Genomic DNA, 15,221 nt, shown 5'->3' on the forward strand with positions numbered 1-15,221 from the left:
CATTTCTACTCAGCATCATGAACACGTTACATGCAAACGCGTAATATGATTTTTTGCGTACTGTAGTTCTGTTGAACTGAGGGAATTAATTAGATTTTTCCAAGTATCGTTCAGTATGGCCCCTTGATTTCTGTTTAAGTTGCTGCCTGTACGTAGCACAACTGCTGCTTCTTTAAATAATCGATGCCTGTAATCTTCGTCTACGTAGGGCATAGAGCTGTTATTCCAGTCTATAGTGTGGTTCGAAGTTGAAAAGTGATGTGCTAACCCGGAGGTGATTGTTCTGTTGTGATTAACATTGCCAACATGTTCTTTCTGTCTTATTTCCGGGCTTCTCGAAGTTTGTCCAATGTAGGAAAGACTGCATGTGCATGGAATATTATACACGCCTGGATATTTATAAAATGGAACACTGTCTTTAGGAGATCTTAGAACCTGTCTGATGCTATTAGTTGGTTTAAATACAACCCTGATGTTATGGGTCTTTAACAATCTCGCAATTGTTGTGGAAATTGAACCTATAAAGGGGATGACTGCTGTTGAAATTTGCTGGGAGACTGTTCTTTCTTGTTGGTTATCTTTGTATAGAAATTTGTTGATGTTTCGAGGATAACCATTTTGTGATAGTGTTGTAGCTATTAGAGACAGTTCTGTTTGAACTTCTTCCTCGTCAGAGATAAATTTTCTAGCTCGATTTCTCAACATGTGGTTGATGCTATGTTTATGTGACTTATGATGGTTTGAAGAGTAATGTAGATATCGTCCAGTGTCCGTAGGTTTTTTGTAAATTGACAGTTTGATACTGTTACCTTGTCTTTTAACTAGTAAGTCCAAGAAGTGTAGCTGTTCGTTATTTTCTACTTCTGGAGTAAATTTGATTTTACTGTGGAGTGCATTGATTCTATTAACAAATATATGTAGGCTTTCTATGTTGTCTTCCCATATGATGAAGATATCGTCTACATATCTCCACCATATTGAAGATTTAGGAGTAATGCTGGTGAAGATTTCATTTTCAAATTTCTCCATGAAAAGGTCTGCACATAGTGGTGACAGAGTGGTGACCCATGGCTAGGCCTTCTAATTGTTTGTATACCTTGTTAACTTTGAAGAAATTTGATTGTAGGCAATGCTTGAACATCTTTGTAATATCTGCAGGAAAGAGATCTTTGATAATGTTCATTACTTCTTCTACTGGTACATTCGTGAACAATGATACTACGTCTAGACTGGCCATTATGTCTGTTTGTGTTATTTTAACATTTTTGAGTTTGTCAACAAAGTGTTGAGAATTTTTTAAGTAGGATTCTGTTTGTCTAATTTTTCCCTTAAGTAAGTTCGCTAGGTGCTTAGCCAATAGGTACTTTGTGGAGGACCTGCCATCCACAATCGGACGAAGTGGCACTTCTTCCTTATGCACTTTTGGTGCCCCATACAGTCTAGGAGTAATGGGATGTGAGGATTTAAGTTTTCGTTTTAGTTCTTCAGGCCAAGTATTCATGTTACGGATCAGGAAGTTTGTCTCATTATGGTTCTTGGCCTGAAGAACTAAAACGAAAACTTAAATCCTCACATCCCATTACTCCTAGACTGTATGGGGTGCCCAAAGTGCATAAGGAAGAAGTGCCACTTCGTCCGATTGTGGATGGCAGGTCCTCCCCCACGTACCTATTAGCTAAGCACCTAGCGAATTTACTTAAGGGAAAAATTAGATAAACAGAATCCTACTTAAAAAATTCTCAACAAAGTGTTGAGAATTTTTTAAGTAGCTTGCACAGTACAATTTCATAAATTGTACTGTGCAAGCCTTGAGAAAACTAGTCATTTACTAGCGAAACCGGTAGGATCTCTGTTGAGGATTTTGTACGTGGAACTGTCAGATAGTAAGTCGTTTATCTTCTTGAAATAGTCTTTTGAGTTAAGGATAACAGTGGCATTCCCCTTGACTGCTTTCGTTATTATTATTTCTTTGTTCTTCCTCGAGTTCCGAATAGCTTTCCTGTCATATGGAGTGGTATTCAGTTTTGTTTGTTTTGCTGTTGCTAGGATGATCGTGCTTTGGAATCTAATATCGTTGGCTACACCTTGTGGTAGTGGGTAGAGACTTTTTTCAATTCCACACATAAAGTCCATTTTTGGAATGTAATTAGGAGTGATTGAAAAGTTAAAACCTTTCTTTAGAATATCTGATTCATGTTTTGAAAGGCAGTGATTCGACATGTTGAAAATCACTTTGTTATCTGGGAGGCCTTTGTGTGTCTGGTATTTTTTCTTGTAAAGTTCTTCAAATTTTCTAATTTGTTTGGCTTTATTTAACTGGAAAGTTTTCTTGTAGCTCTGTTCTATCATGTGGTCTATATTATTCCAGGTCGTATAATCTAGACTATTGGAAATGTCATCAAAATAGTTGCGGCAATTAATATCACTTATATTTAATTCGGACCTGATGTGTTGGATTCTTTCTCTGAGTAGTGCCAATGAAGTCCTTTGGTAAATTCTTTTGGCTTGTATGGATTGAATATGTCCTTTGATGATAAGGAATTTAGGGATGATAGAGAAATCCCTACACCTTTTTAGGAAAGTTAAGTGGTTCAATAGCTTGGCCTTTCTGCATTTTTCCTTTTCCAGGCACCGTACTTTGTGTTTCATTAGACTATTTAAATTATACATGTTTTTGGTCATAAAATGTTACAAAATATAAGACTTATTGTTAAATTGACCATATATTTAATACGTACGTATGTTCGTACAAATTGCCTACCAGTTTCGCTAGTAACTGACTAGCTTTCTCAGGGCTTGCACACTACAAAAAATGGTAAATGCAAAAAAGGTTTAAGAATACAATCAAATTTCTTCCAAGTTAACAACAAGGTATACAAACAATTAGAAGGCCTAGCCATGGGCAGCCCCCTGTCACCACCATGTGCAGACCTTTTCATGGAGAAATTTGAAAATGAAATCTTCACCAGCATTACTCCTAAACCTTAAATATGGTGGAGATATGTAGACAATATCTTCATCATATGGAAAGACAACATAGAAAACCTACATATATTTGTTAATAGAATCAATGCACTCCACAATAAAATCAAATTTACTCCAGAAGTAGAAAATAACGAACAGCTACACTTCTTGGACTTACTAGTTAAAAGACAAGGTAACAGTATCAAACTGTCAATTTACAAAAAACCTACGGACACTGGACGATATCTACATTACTCTTCAAACCATCATAGGTCACATAAACATAGCATCAACCACATGTTGAGAAATCGAGCTAGAAAATTTATCTCTGACGAGGAAGAAGTTCAAACAGAACTGTCTCAAATAGCTACAGCACTATCACAAAATGGTTATCCTCGAAACATCATCAACAAATTTCTATACAAAGATAACCAACAAGAAAGAACAGTCTCCCAGCAAATTTCAACAGCAGTCATCCCCTTTATAGGTTCAATTTCCACAAAAATTGCGAGATTGTTAAAGACCCATAACATCAAGGTTGTATTTAAACCAACTAATAGCATCAGACAGGTTCTAAGATCTCCTAAAGACAGTGTTCCATTTTATAAATATCCAGGCGTGTATAATATTCCATGCACATGCAGTCTTTCCTACATTGGACAAACTTCGAGAAGCCTGGAAATAAGACAAAGAACATGTTGGCAATGTTAATCACAACAGAACAACTCTGGGTTAGCACATCACTTTTCAACTTCGAACCACACTATAGACTGGAATAACAGCTCTATGCCCTACGTAGACAAAGATTACAGGCATCGATTATTTAAAGAAGCAGCAGTTGTGCTACGTACAGGCAGCAACCTAAACAGAAATCAAGGGGCCATACTGAACGATACTTGGAAAAATCTAATTAATTCCCTCAGTTCAACAGTACTACAGTACGCAGAAAATCATATTACACGTTTGCATGTAACACGTGTTCATGATGCTGAGTAGAAATGTCACATGAACGTGTTACCTTAGCTACCTAACAGGTACTAACGTTTTTTTGTACTGTGCAAACCTTGAGAAAGCTAGTCAGTTACTAGCGAAACTGGTAGGCAATTTGTACGAACATACATACATATTAAATATATGGTCAATTTAACAATAAGTCTTATATTTTGTAACATTTTATGACCAAAAACATCTATAATTTAAATATATGAAGCTATTGCTGCATTTCCTTTAAATGCTTTGTGAATTCTCTTAGCAAGTGATCTTAATATGTGGAAATTATTTTATAATAATATGCTTATTTGCTCTTGAACACTGCTTTTCTGAAATGTATTTTTTTCATCTTCTTTTAGTACTGATAGCATTGCCAGGCTTCGTCTTAGGAAGTAGTTGTGCTTATATTCAGAAATGATTCAGATGCTTAAACAATTTTTTTAAACATAAAAATTAGCTGAAAATTCTATAATCCTAGTATTTACATAAAATAATTATTTTTATATTCAAGTCATATATTTTCTAGCTTTCTGAACCTTGTCTGTGGTTGTGGCTGAGTCCTGATGTTAATGGACGACTCGATTTTCGTAACCTTACTAATGACCTGAAGGTAAGAATTTATTTCATTAGTATATCTCAGATTTAGTTTTTATGTTAATAAGTTCTGGATTAGGCTATGTTTATCGAGAATGGTGAAATTTTAAATATATTTTTACATGACAGTTAACAGTAACAAGTCTCTGAAAAGAGGTTTTATATACTTATTTTCATCCATATGAGGTGTCTTCATGAATTTCCACTTAAAGGTTTATTCACCTTAACTTGGTTTTGTGAAATTGCTTAATTATCTCGTAGTCACATGATATCACATCACATTACTAACTTAAAGATGCTCATTTGCATCCCAGACCAGTTCATCATCGTCAAATTCTGGATATGTATCCTCAGGGGGTTTACTGGATATTATGATAGTATTATGTGAAAAAGTTACACCATTGCTAATTTCCAATCGATAATTTTCTTCCATAGCCTGTTATCTGTCAACATTCCAATATTATTACATCTTATATTTCTGTCTTCTAAAGGCACTTTTTACTGTATAAATCCACCTTCATCTTACTATTCCTCAGGGTGTTTTTCTTGCCAACCGGGCAGAGAACACTTGTTTTGCTAATGTTTCATTTCCCATTCTATTTAAGTGACCATACCATCTGAGAATAGTTCTGGTAACTCATTCCTGAATGCTAACAATGTCAAGTTATTTCTTAATATCCTCACTTTTAATACAATACTGTCATTGATTTCATCTGTTTACTCTAGTAGCCTTTCTCAGAACTCATATCTTTGGTCTACAGTCTTTGATCAAGTGTTTTATTTCTAACCCAGATCTCAGATCCACAAGTTAAAATTGGTTTGAACACTGGTCTTGTATATGGCTAATTTAGTATTTTGATTAATTTCTTTCTTATTCCATATAAATTTATTCACTTGACTTTATGCCATGCCAGCTTTACTAATTCTGTTATCTGTTTCCATATTTAATTTGCCATCTTCACTAAAAATTGTGCCTAAATAGCTGAAATGTATTACTTGTTCTATAGGCTCACCATTCAGGATACAGTTGATGTTTTTAATGTTTCTCCATATTTTCATTGTCTTTGTCTTTTTATTGCTGATTTTCATACCACTTTTTGATATCTCTCCATCAGCCACCCACCTATCCATCTCACCAACCCTATATTCATTCCCATATGTTGTAGTTTACGGATTAGAATTCCATGTGGTATCCTGTCAAACGCCTTTGCCAGGTCCAGCAGTATCACTGTAAACCCATTTCCCTTATCCAGTTCAGCCGTCACCTTGTTATAAAACTTGAGCAAGTTACTCAGGCATGATCTACCCTTTACAAAGCCATGCTGTCCCCTGTACAGTATCTCATTTTCATCAATCCATTCCTGTATTTTTCTCTTGACTACTTTCTCCAAGACCTTGACAACAACTGATATGCTGATCGGTTGGTAATTTGCTGATATGCTGATCGGTCTCCTGATATGCTGATCGGTTGGTAATTTGCAACCATAGTCTTGGATCCTCCTTTATGCAGTGAAACTATTTTCCCCTCTTTCCACACCTTCGGGACTAAACCAGACCTGAGACTCAGATTAAACAACATGGTCAAGGGCACTGATAATTCCTTAGCCGCTTCACGCAAGACCCATGCCGGTATACCATCGAATCCCACAGATGTATTCACATTAAGGTTCTGTAATAGACTATTCACCTCCACTTCATTCATCACAATTCCCGTATAAACTAATGGCTCCTTCATTTTTTCACTGTCTCCACCCTGGATGATATACTTTTGCAAAGTGCGCGTTCAGTAACTCCACTATATTGACTGTTTCAGTGACCTCCTTACCATCGTCATTCCTTAAAATCATTTTGCCATGTACAGTTTTTTCCTTGCTTGCAGCATATTGAAAGAACTGTTTGGGATTCTCTTTTGCTTGCATAGCTAGTTTCCTTTCATAATCGGCTTTTGCTGTTTTTACCACACTCGTTACCCTTCTGGCCTGCAGTTTATACCGTTCATGTGCCTGCAGGTCATCCCTTTCTTTAAATTCCCTCCACAGTTGTTTCTTTTTTTGCAGCTCAAGCTTAATGGTGTTATTCATCCATTTAACCCCTACTTGTTTTACTAATCGGACCCTAGGTATACAATCAGCCATAACCTCCTGTAAATGCTCCTTGACCACTTCCCATGCTCTATTGATGTCCAGCTTTTGCAGTTGTACATGCCATGGCACTGATCCAAGCAATCTCCTAAGCTTGTCATACTTGCCAGCACGTTAATTCCACATATACCCTGTCTTAATGAAAAATTCCACACCTTTAGCCACCTCCCAGGTCAAGACCTTATGATCACTCTCACCAATAGGTAGCAACGTGGTCATATTCATTACGGTCAAATTGTGCGATGCTATTACCAGGTCAAGCACTCTCACACCCCTAGTATTTTCAATTACATGCTGTCTCAGATAGTTATCCCTTAATAATTGAATAAAATCCATTTCCTTCCTCACGTGTGTCCTCTCCTCCTTCCAATCAATGTTACCATAGTTGAAATCCACCATAATAATTACCCTCCTTCCACTCATTTCATCTATTTGTTTATGCATACTATCTCCACCATCTATTCTATCACCTGGTCTATAGCAGCACCCAACTGTATATTTTATTCTGCCAGTCTCAATCTCACACCAAATAGCCTCAAATGAGCTCCTTTCACTATCCTGCAATACAACTTCAATTCTCCTTGGTTGCAGTTCATCAGCTATCATCAATAACACCCCTTCCCCCGTTTTATTCTCTCTGTCCCTCCTAAACACACTATAACCTACACATTCTATCCCACTAACTATATCATCTTTCGTCAGCCATGTTTCACAAATGCCAATAACCTGTGGCCAGGAAGAGCCAATCAAGGCCAAAAATTCTTCCTTCTTGTTCCTAATACTCCTGGCATTAGTATACATGAAATGCAGTGATCCCTTTGTCCCACCCCTATCTTGATGTGTTATTCTAAATGTCCCATTCCCATGTTTTCCTTAGTGCTGGCTCAGGTACATTATATACATTTTTACACTCAACTGTCTCACTGATGTCTGCATATCCGCTCCCCCCCATCCTTGGTAGTTCTAGTTTCCCTGGTTCTGCACATCCATTTTCACTTCATTCAGCAACACTTTTTCCAGTCTCCGCACACCAAGTCCATTCAAATGCTGGCCATCCATCTTGTATAAGTCCTTTCGCCCATCAAACTCATTCCATACGTCCATGAATTCCACACCACACCGTCTGCATAACCTGCGCATAATGTCATTTGCTATTATGGTCCTCCTTCTAAACTCCTCTCTGTCATACCGTGGCAACAGACTCACCATTTTAACTCTGTCACTCTTTTCTTTCGCTACCTTTAACAATACTTTCAAGTCCTCTCTCATAAAAAATTTATCACCTTTCAATTCATTCGTACCTGCCACAATTATTAATTCTTTCACCCTCTGTTTTTGCACTCTAATACTCTCACTTACATCCTTAAATTTCGCACCCGGTAAGTAAGATTTAGTTACACTCCCATATATCACTCCTCTTAATAACGAGTCACCATATAACACTCTTTCCTTCATTTCAGAAACTCGCCCACTCTTATGCTGGTTATTTACTTTAGCCGAATCACCCTGGAAAGAGTTTTGCAGAAGCTCTAATTGCCGCTGCGCATTTTGTATCATTGCGTGCAACCTAGCGATCTCACTTCCTACAAATAATTCCTCATTTTTTTTATCATTTAAACCATTTTCTCTCTCTGTATAGTTGCTCTCACTCTTTCTTAGATCACCGCTCTCATTGCCATCTAGTACATCGCAATTCCCTATCAAACCACTATTTTCACTCACATTCTGGCTTTCTTCAACCATAGCTGTCTCACAGCCTGACACATGATTCAACTTCTCACTTTGCTTACACTTTCTGCACATTCTCCCACCACTATCACTTTCAATCCAAACTCCAGCCTCATTCGGGAATGCATACATTCCACACACATCACATTGAACAAATTCTCTCACATTGTAGTTTTTGAACAATGGCGTCATATTTTTGGACGCCATTATCTTACGTCGCATTGGCGGCATATTCAAATCTATGAAACGTATCGTTAAATACTAAATTAAATAAGGGAATTTACACCAAAATCACACAGACACCACAAGCCACCAAAATTAGACAATATTACGTTATGATTTTAACCTATATTCTAATTTTCATTCAAAATTATACTTAGCTTTCGGGAGCTCCCTGAAAACATAACCAACCGTCTGGCCTTCTAGCGACCTTCTGATTTATAGTTTGTGATATAGTTTATAATGACAGTAATGTATACTCGCACAGTATTTTTAAGTGTAATTTTAGTTATATTAGTTTATTGCATTTTATTTGTAAACTGGACTGATTACATGCAGGAGATACTAGTACTCATAGGATGTTATACCACTTTAAAATAAGCACAAGATGTGTACAAAGGGAAGCATATCTTTGCATGCAAGTATTAAACACAGTGGATGAAGTGTTTGTAGATCCCATCGTGCTCATTTTTATGGAGTGTAAGATGTGAACAATTTTTAGTCTACAGACTTCACAAAATGTGAAGTGGAGCACATCCATAAAGAAATCTTTATTACTGGTGTAAAATGTAATTACTCATCTAAGCAAATTTTTCCTAAAAATCTTACTCACTCTAGGAATGAGAGGAAAATGTAAAGTATACTTTCAGAAAACCAGCAGGCTTTCCATAAAAAAAAAAAACGAGTGCAATAGATCACTTATTTACAATACATCTCATTGGAGAAAAATATATTGAACATAATAAAATAATATGTCACAATTTTATAGATATACAGAAGGCATTTGATTCAGTATGACATGAGGCATTGCGGAATACTGAACTAGTATGGAATAGATAAAAAACAGTATGCCTAATTAAAACTCTTTTCTGTTCCTCAGAAATGTTAACAGATATTAATGGCAACTACAGCAAATCTTTCAAAATGGAAAGAGGTGTGCTTTAAGGATGCATACTTTCACTGATGCTTTTTAACCTATATTTGGAATATATAATAAACTTGGCCTTGGAAAACAGTGGTATTGGAATTACAGCTGGTGGCAAAAAAAAAAAAAAAAAAAAAAAAAAAAAAAAAAAAATCAGTAACTTCAGATTTGCCGATGACATATTAATGTCATCGACAAATTAACATGATGACAAGAATTAACAGACAGAGTTTCTAAGGCACTTAGTGATTGTGGATTAAATATCTGCATTCACAAATCAAACAGGATGTCTTCAAGCAATATGCTTATGAAAATTTCAGTTAATGGTGAAAAATTGGAAGAAGTAGAAAGATTCACCTACTTGGGAAGCATACAACACAGAAATGGCAGGTCAAAACATGATATTAAATCTCACATTGCTAAAGCAATTATTGCCCTTCAGAGGTTACAGCCACTTTGGAAGGATAAAAAATACAGCTAGCTGCAAGACTATCTAATTGATGTTGTTCCAACAGGCTTGGTACTGAGTGGGGGAATCATTGATGCTATTTCAGATGAACAATTGCCATGGAAATATTTATAGAATACATATAATGCAGAAACCAAATGTCTGTGCAAAAGTGGGAGGAGTGAGTTGGTAAGCGAAAGTGTCAAAAATAATACTGGTAGAAAATGATTATTTTTTGTGAGAAATAAGACAAAACTGGGTTTTACTAGTATTGAAACTGGCGAGGTTATCTGAACCCCATAGGAGGGTTGAACATCGGAATTGAGGGCAGTGGTGGTTGATGTGAGTTGTGTAGAGTAAGGTTTATCGAATGAAAGGGAGGAGTGCAATGTACTGTCACCTGCAAAATGTGTATTCGGTTGGAGGTCTACTGACGTAGATCATTGATATATATAGCAGGAAGTGGACTGGTGAGAGGATGAGGAAGCATCTACCATCATACACAGTGTGCATTCACACAGAAAACTGGCAATCCAACGCAGAAGTCCTGAGACAGTCCAAATTATGGGAGGTTTCTTAGCAAGCCTTTGTGCTGCACCCGATCAAACATTTTGGATGATATCAAGTGCAACCACTTGAGATTTGCCAAATTTCTCCATGGCATTTGTCCAGAGATGGGTGATATATGAGAATAGATCTCCTGTTGATCAGCAGTGACCAAATTCATACTAGTGATTATTTTATTAGCTGTGTGCCATTAAGGTAGTGTAGGAGTTGGGAATTGATGGTTCCCTGCATGACTTTAGATAGGACTGAGGTAAGTGAGATATGGTGGTAGTTTGACAACGGTGATTTTTCACCTTTCTTGGGAATGGGTAGAACATAGGTCAATTTCTAGGCTGTGGGAGAAATACCAGTGGAATAAGAGAGTATATATATGGGAAATAGGATAGGAGTCAATTCCGGTGCACAAACCTTCAGGACAGTTGGAGAAATGACTTCAGGGCCAGTAGAGTTTTTTGTGTCTCATTTGGACAACATTTTTCTGATCTCTTTCTGGTCAGAGGATATTGGAGGCGTTGTATATTCAGCATCTAGAATGGTTGTTTGAGGGGGAGGGGTAACATTGTCAGTTATGCATGCATTGAAGGCAAAGTGTGAATCCAGGAGATTGGCTTTTTCTGTGGGTGATAATACAATAGAGCCATCTGGGTATGATAGGTGCAGGAATAGTGTTGGGCAAAAGTTATGACCAATTGCTTTGGCAAGAGACCAAAAGGTTTGGCTGCCATTTGCACTGCTTTTTCAAACTCTATTTTGTTTGAAAGCATTGATGGTTTTCTTGCAGCTATTTCAGGCTTAGATCTAAGCACTAAGGAAGGATTGGAGTTCTTGATGTGAGCCAGCTGCACTATGCTTGATTTTTTATTTGTACAGACTTGACACATCTTTTGGAAAGCCAGTTAGGTACAGTTCATAGTAGTGTGGGGAATGCATGTTTCCATGAAAGTAAGGATTACTTTGGTTAAACATTCTCACACATATTTGGGTTGCAAGGCCAGAAGCAATAGTCCAACCATGGGTATGAAGCATAGAAGTCATGGAGGCTATTCTACTTGGCACTGGTATGATGCTAAAACTACTCTTGTATGGGAGCGGCTGTGTGTAAGCATTGTTGGATAGGGGAGGAGATGAGCACCAGATTGTGGTCAGAATTTCCCAGGGTACCTACTACATTCACTGTGTATTTGGAAGAATAATTTTTGAGAAGAGATTTAAGATGCTTGGGGAGTGGTTCAATTTATCTGGTATTCTGGTTGGCATGTGAGCTATTTTTGTAAAGTCATTGGTGATGGTAAATGTTTCAACATCTCTGCCTGCTAGATCTGTATAACTGGAAGTGGAAATCCAGTTGGCGTTGTGGACATTACAATCTCTCAGGAGGGTAATTTCACTGTTAAGAAACGGACTGAAGAAATTTAAATTTTAAGGACAGGAAATTAAAGAGCTCAGAGTGGTTGGTGGCATTAGGAGAGCAATATAGACAAATAATGAATTTGACTGAGTGGGGAAGGAATATTTTCAACCAAAGAAGGTCAGAGTTGGGCGATTCTAGGTTAGGTGCTCTCTGGCAAGGTATGTCAGTGCAGATATATACGCAGACGCCAACCCTTCGGTCAAAAGGAGTTAAAGATTATGTGGTTTGGAAGGTTTAGATGGATAGTGTTGGGGAAAGGTAAGATTTGAATTTCTGCTAAAGAGAAATAGGTGGAGTTTGGTAGACTGGAGATGATAGTTAACACTATTAAGGTTGGAGTTGAGGCCACGGATGTTAGTGAAGTGGATATGCAAAGCTCTGTGGGGCATATATTTGACTGCAAGGATCTTGCACGTTTCCTATGCAGTGCCTGTATACTGGTCTCCATGGTGGCTATTTTGGTGGATTTCTTCAAAAGTTAGATCAGGTTGAGTATGTATGCATGATTGCAGACAAATTTCCTTGAACTTGTTATTAATTGCTGTTATTAGTTTAGTTGTGCTTGTCGGTGTGTCACAACTCCCTTTCACATAGCATGGAAAGTTTGTTCCATCCTTTCTTTTATTTATGGGTCTGAAACAATGGCACCTGGTGATATTTCTAGAATCAAAGTTGCATTTTCCTGCTAATTTGCTTATATCTTCTTTTAGGGATTTGCCACTTTCCGTTTTAAATTTCAAAATAACGCCATTGAAGTTATTGTTTTCAGCCTCGATAAAATTGTGTACCATTGACATTATTAGGTTACAGAGTTTATTAGCAGGCAAGGGTGCGCTTGCAATGCAGTGCTGATCATAGAGTAGCTCTTGCTTACTTTCCAGCATTTGGATTTTGGAAGAAAAGGTTTCATTCATGGTATTAAGGCGTTGTTCAAGGTTTTCGACTTGTCTGCCTAAGTTAGAAGCTGTTTTACAAATGGGAGATAGTGAACAGAAGGGCTGTTTGAGGTTGATAAATAGTTTGTGTGCTGATTCATCTATTTTTGCCAGGAAGCATGTAGCCAGTGGCAACAGAAATTGCTCAGTATTTTTTGCATTTTGCATTTTTTAACAGTAACATCAATTTTACAACTGAAGCACTCTATATTATCAGTGGGTTTGTCGGTGATCGATGCTGCTACACTGATGAGACTCGACGTGCTCTTCCATAGTTGGTGCTTACACTTGGTTGATTTTTAATTGAAAAAATAACTGATGTACTATAAGTGCTTACATTGTGTTCAGAAGTAATTGGCTCCTTAGTACCTGCTGTTATGATTTCCATTTATAGATTAATGTGAGCACTTATAATAACTTATAATAACAAACACTTATAATAACTATAAAATGTAGGAACACAAGTTTAGAGTAGCTTATTTACAGGCACCACCAGCGTGGACCATTTCATATGTACAGCACCATAATTTGTATACGTCTTTGTATAGTGATCATACTCAGCATCATGTTATTCATAACATACCTGACTTTCATACGTTTTTTTTGCCTTTTCTCCCTGATTTTTTCTCTGTTCCGTAATTTATCGAAACTAGTATATGTCAATTTTTCAATATTCCTGTGCAGGAATGTTGCAGTGACTGGAAGTGTGTGTATGTACAAGAGGACCTATCTTGTGTGCACTTGCATGGACACAGGTATTCATTAATAGTTTAAAGCATCAAGACTTTTTACTAAGATTAATGGGACCTTGTGATTAAAGTTAGCCATTCATTATGCAACACTGAACAGTGCTTATGTTTCAGTGTCAGGTTTTACAGTTGCATTGTATTTATTGCTAGTTTGTGCATCATATTTGTATCATTTAGATCTTTAGAAATTTATATTTCATTTATCTTGCTCGTGAGTTATTCATTGTACAATGTTAGAGGATATCACTAGAAAGTAATGCTCTTTACTTTATTTTCCATTGTTGTGGGAAAATTTTCAGTTGTGTATCTTCTTTACTTAACATGGGCAGTTTGTTGTGAAGTTGTCTTCATTTTCAGTAAGTAGTGAGTAATGAAAATAGTTGAAAATGTATTGGACACATATCTCTTGCTAGCTTAGAAGCATGGTTAAAAAATATAGTTTTTTTTTTTTTAAATTTGATGTTCCTCTGTTAGCCATTGTATGAAGAATATAGGAATATCAAAGATCTGTGATAACTACTTATCTTTGCTGTCATCTTCTCTTAATGCATGATTAATTAAAAATAAGATTTGTTAATAATATTACAAAGAAATGACTTCATGTGATCTTGAATTATTTTTGTTTTATTCCATTCAAACTAAACTATTTTTGTTTTACATTTAAAAAAAAATATATATATTCTCAGGTTTTGAAGAAACCACAGAGATATTTCCACTGTTCTGAAGCAGTAAAAGTCACCGTGTTGAGTACTGCAGAAGAAACCATAGAACTAATAAAATCTGGTTAGTGATAATAGTTTGTAGATTTTAACTTATTTTTATTTGTTCTTTTGTAGTTAACATTTTTGAAACACTTATCTCCAAGGTAGAGTGAATTTTGTAGTCAAAATTAGCACCACACTTGGAATATGCTCTTGTTGTTAGATTTAATAACAATGGGTATTGTAGAAAAACAATCACAGTAAATGTGCATTATAACTAAAGAATCCATAAAGACTGCTGAATATTTCCATACAAAATCCATATCATTAATTTATAAATAACAAGAAATTTTGTACTAATTTCAATTCATGATTTATTTTCCTAGCATAATCAAACAGAAGTTAGTGAGTGAATTATGTTCACAACTAAACTACTTGATATCAGATTATGTTGCTTTGTATCTCTCATAACACACAGTACATGTCCATCACAGGCTTGGTGGATATAATACCGTGCATTATGGTGTGACTCATCAGATTGTCTTTGACCTTTATTGAGCTTTCTTCAGTAAATGCTACATCCATTGAAATATTGAGACCTATCTCAATGGCTGAATATATTTTGCTCTTATACAGATATACCAAAATGGTATCTTGAAGCCACTTGTATATAGAAAGCACTTGACTTCATATCATGTTGCTCTTTGCTAAGATAAACTGATATATGGATGACTATAACAGTATCTCAGTATATTCATCAGTGTTTCTTGTAAGGTTGAAGTAATGCAGAAGTCATAGGAAAAACTTCCAACAACTATCTCTAATCCAGAGTAATTTAATAATAAGGTG

The 15,221-nt window shown here is 36.4% G+C and overlaps 1 protein-coding gene across 2 annotated transcripts in view; it reads left to right on the top strand.

The window, feature by feature from the left end:
- The window catches only part of Rrp5 (Ribosomal RNA Processing 5), a 681,802-nt gene that overhangs the window by 519,935 nt on the left and 146,646 nt on the right, over positions 1–15,221 (top strand). For both annotated transcript variants that reach the window (XM_090392300.1, XM_090392301.1), the window contains exons 28-29: positions 4,481–4,564; positions 14,358–14,454. In XM_090392300.1, the coding sequence (XP_090248426.1) occupies positions 4,481–4,564; positions 14,358–14,454 (181 nt within the window). The remainder of the gene's footprint in view (positions 1–4,480; positions 4,565–14,357; positions 14,455–15,221) is intronic.

The sequence above is a fragment of the Typopeltis vanoorti genome, chromosome 5 (assembly GCF_054136105.1).
Source record: "Typopeltis vanoorti isolate ZY-2024b chromosome 5, IOZ_Tvanoo_1.0, whole genome shotgun sequence".
Taxonomy (NCBI): Eukaryota; Metazoa; Arthropoda; class Arachnida; order Uropygi; family Thelyphonidae; genus Typopeltis; species Typopeltis vanoorti.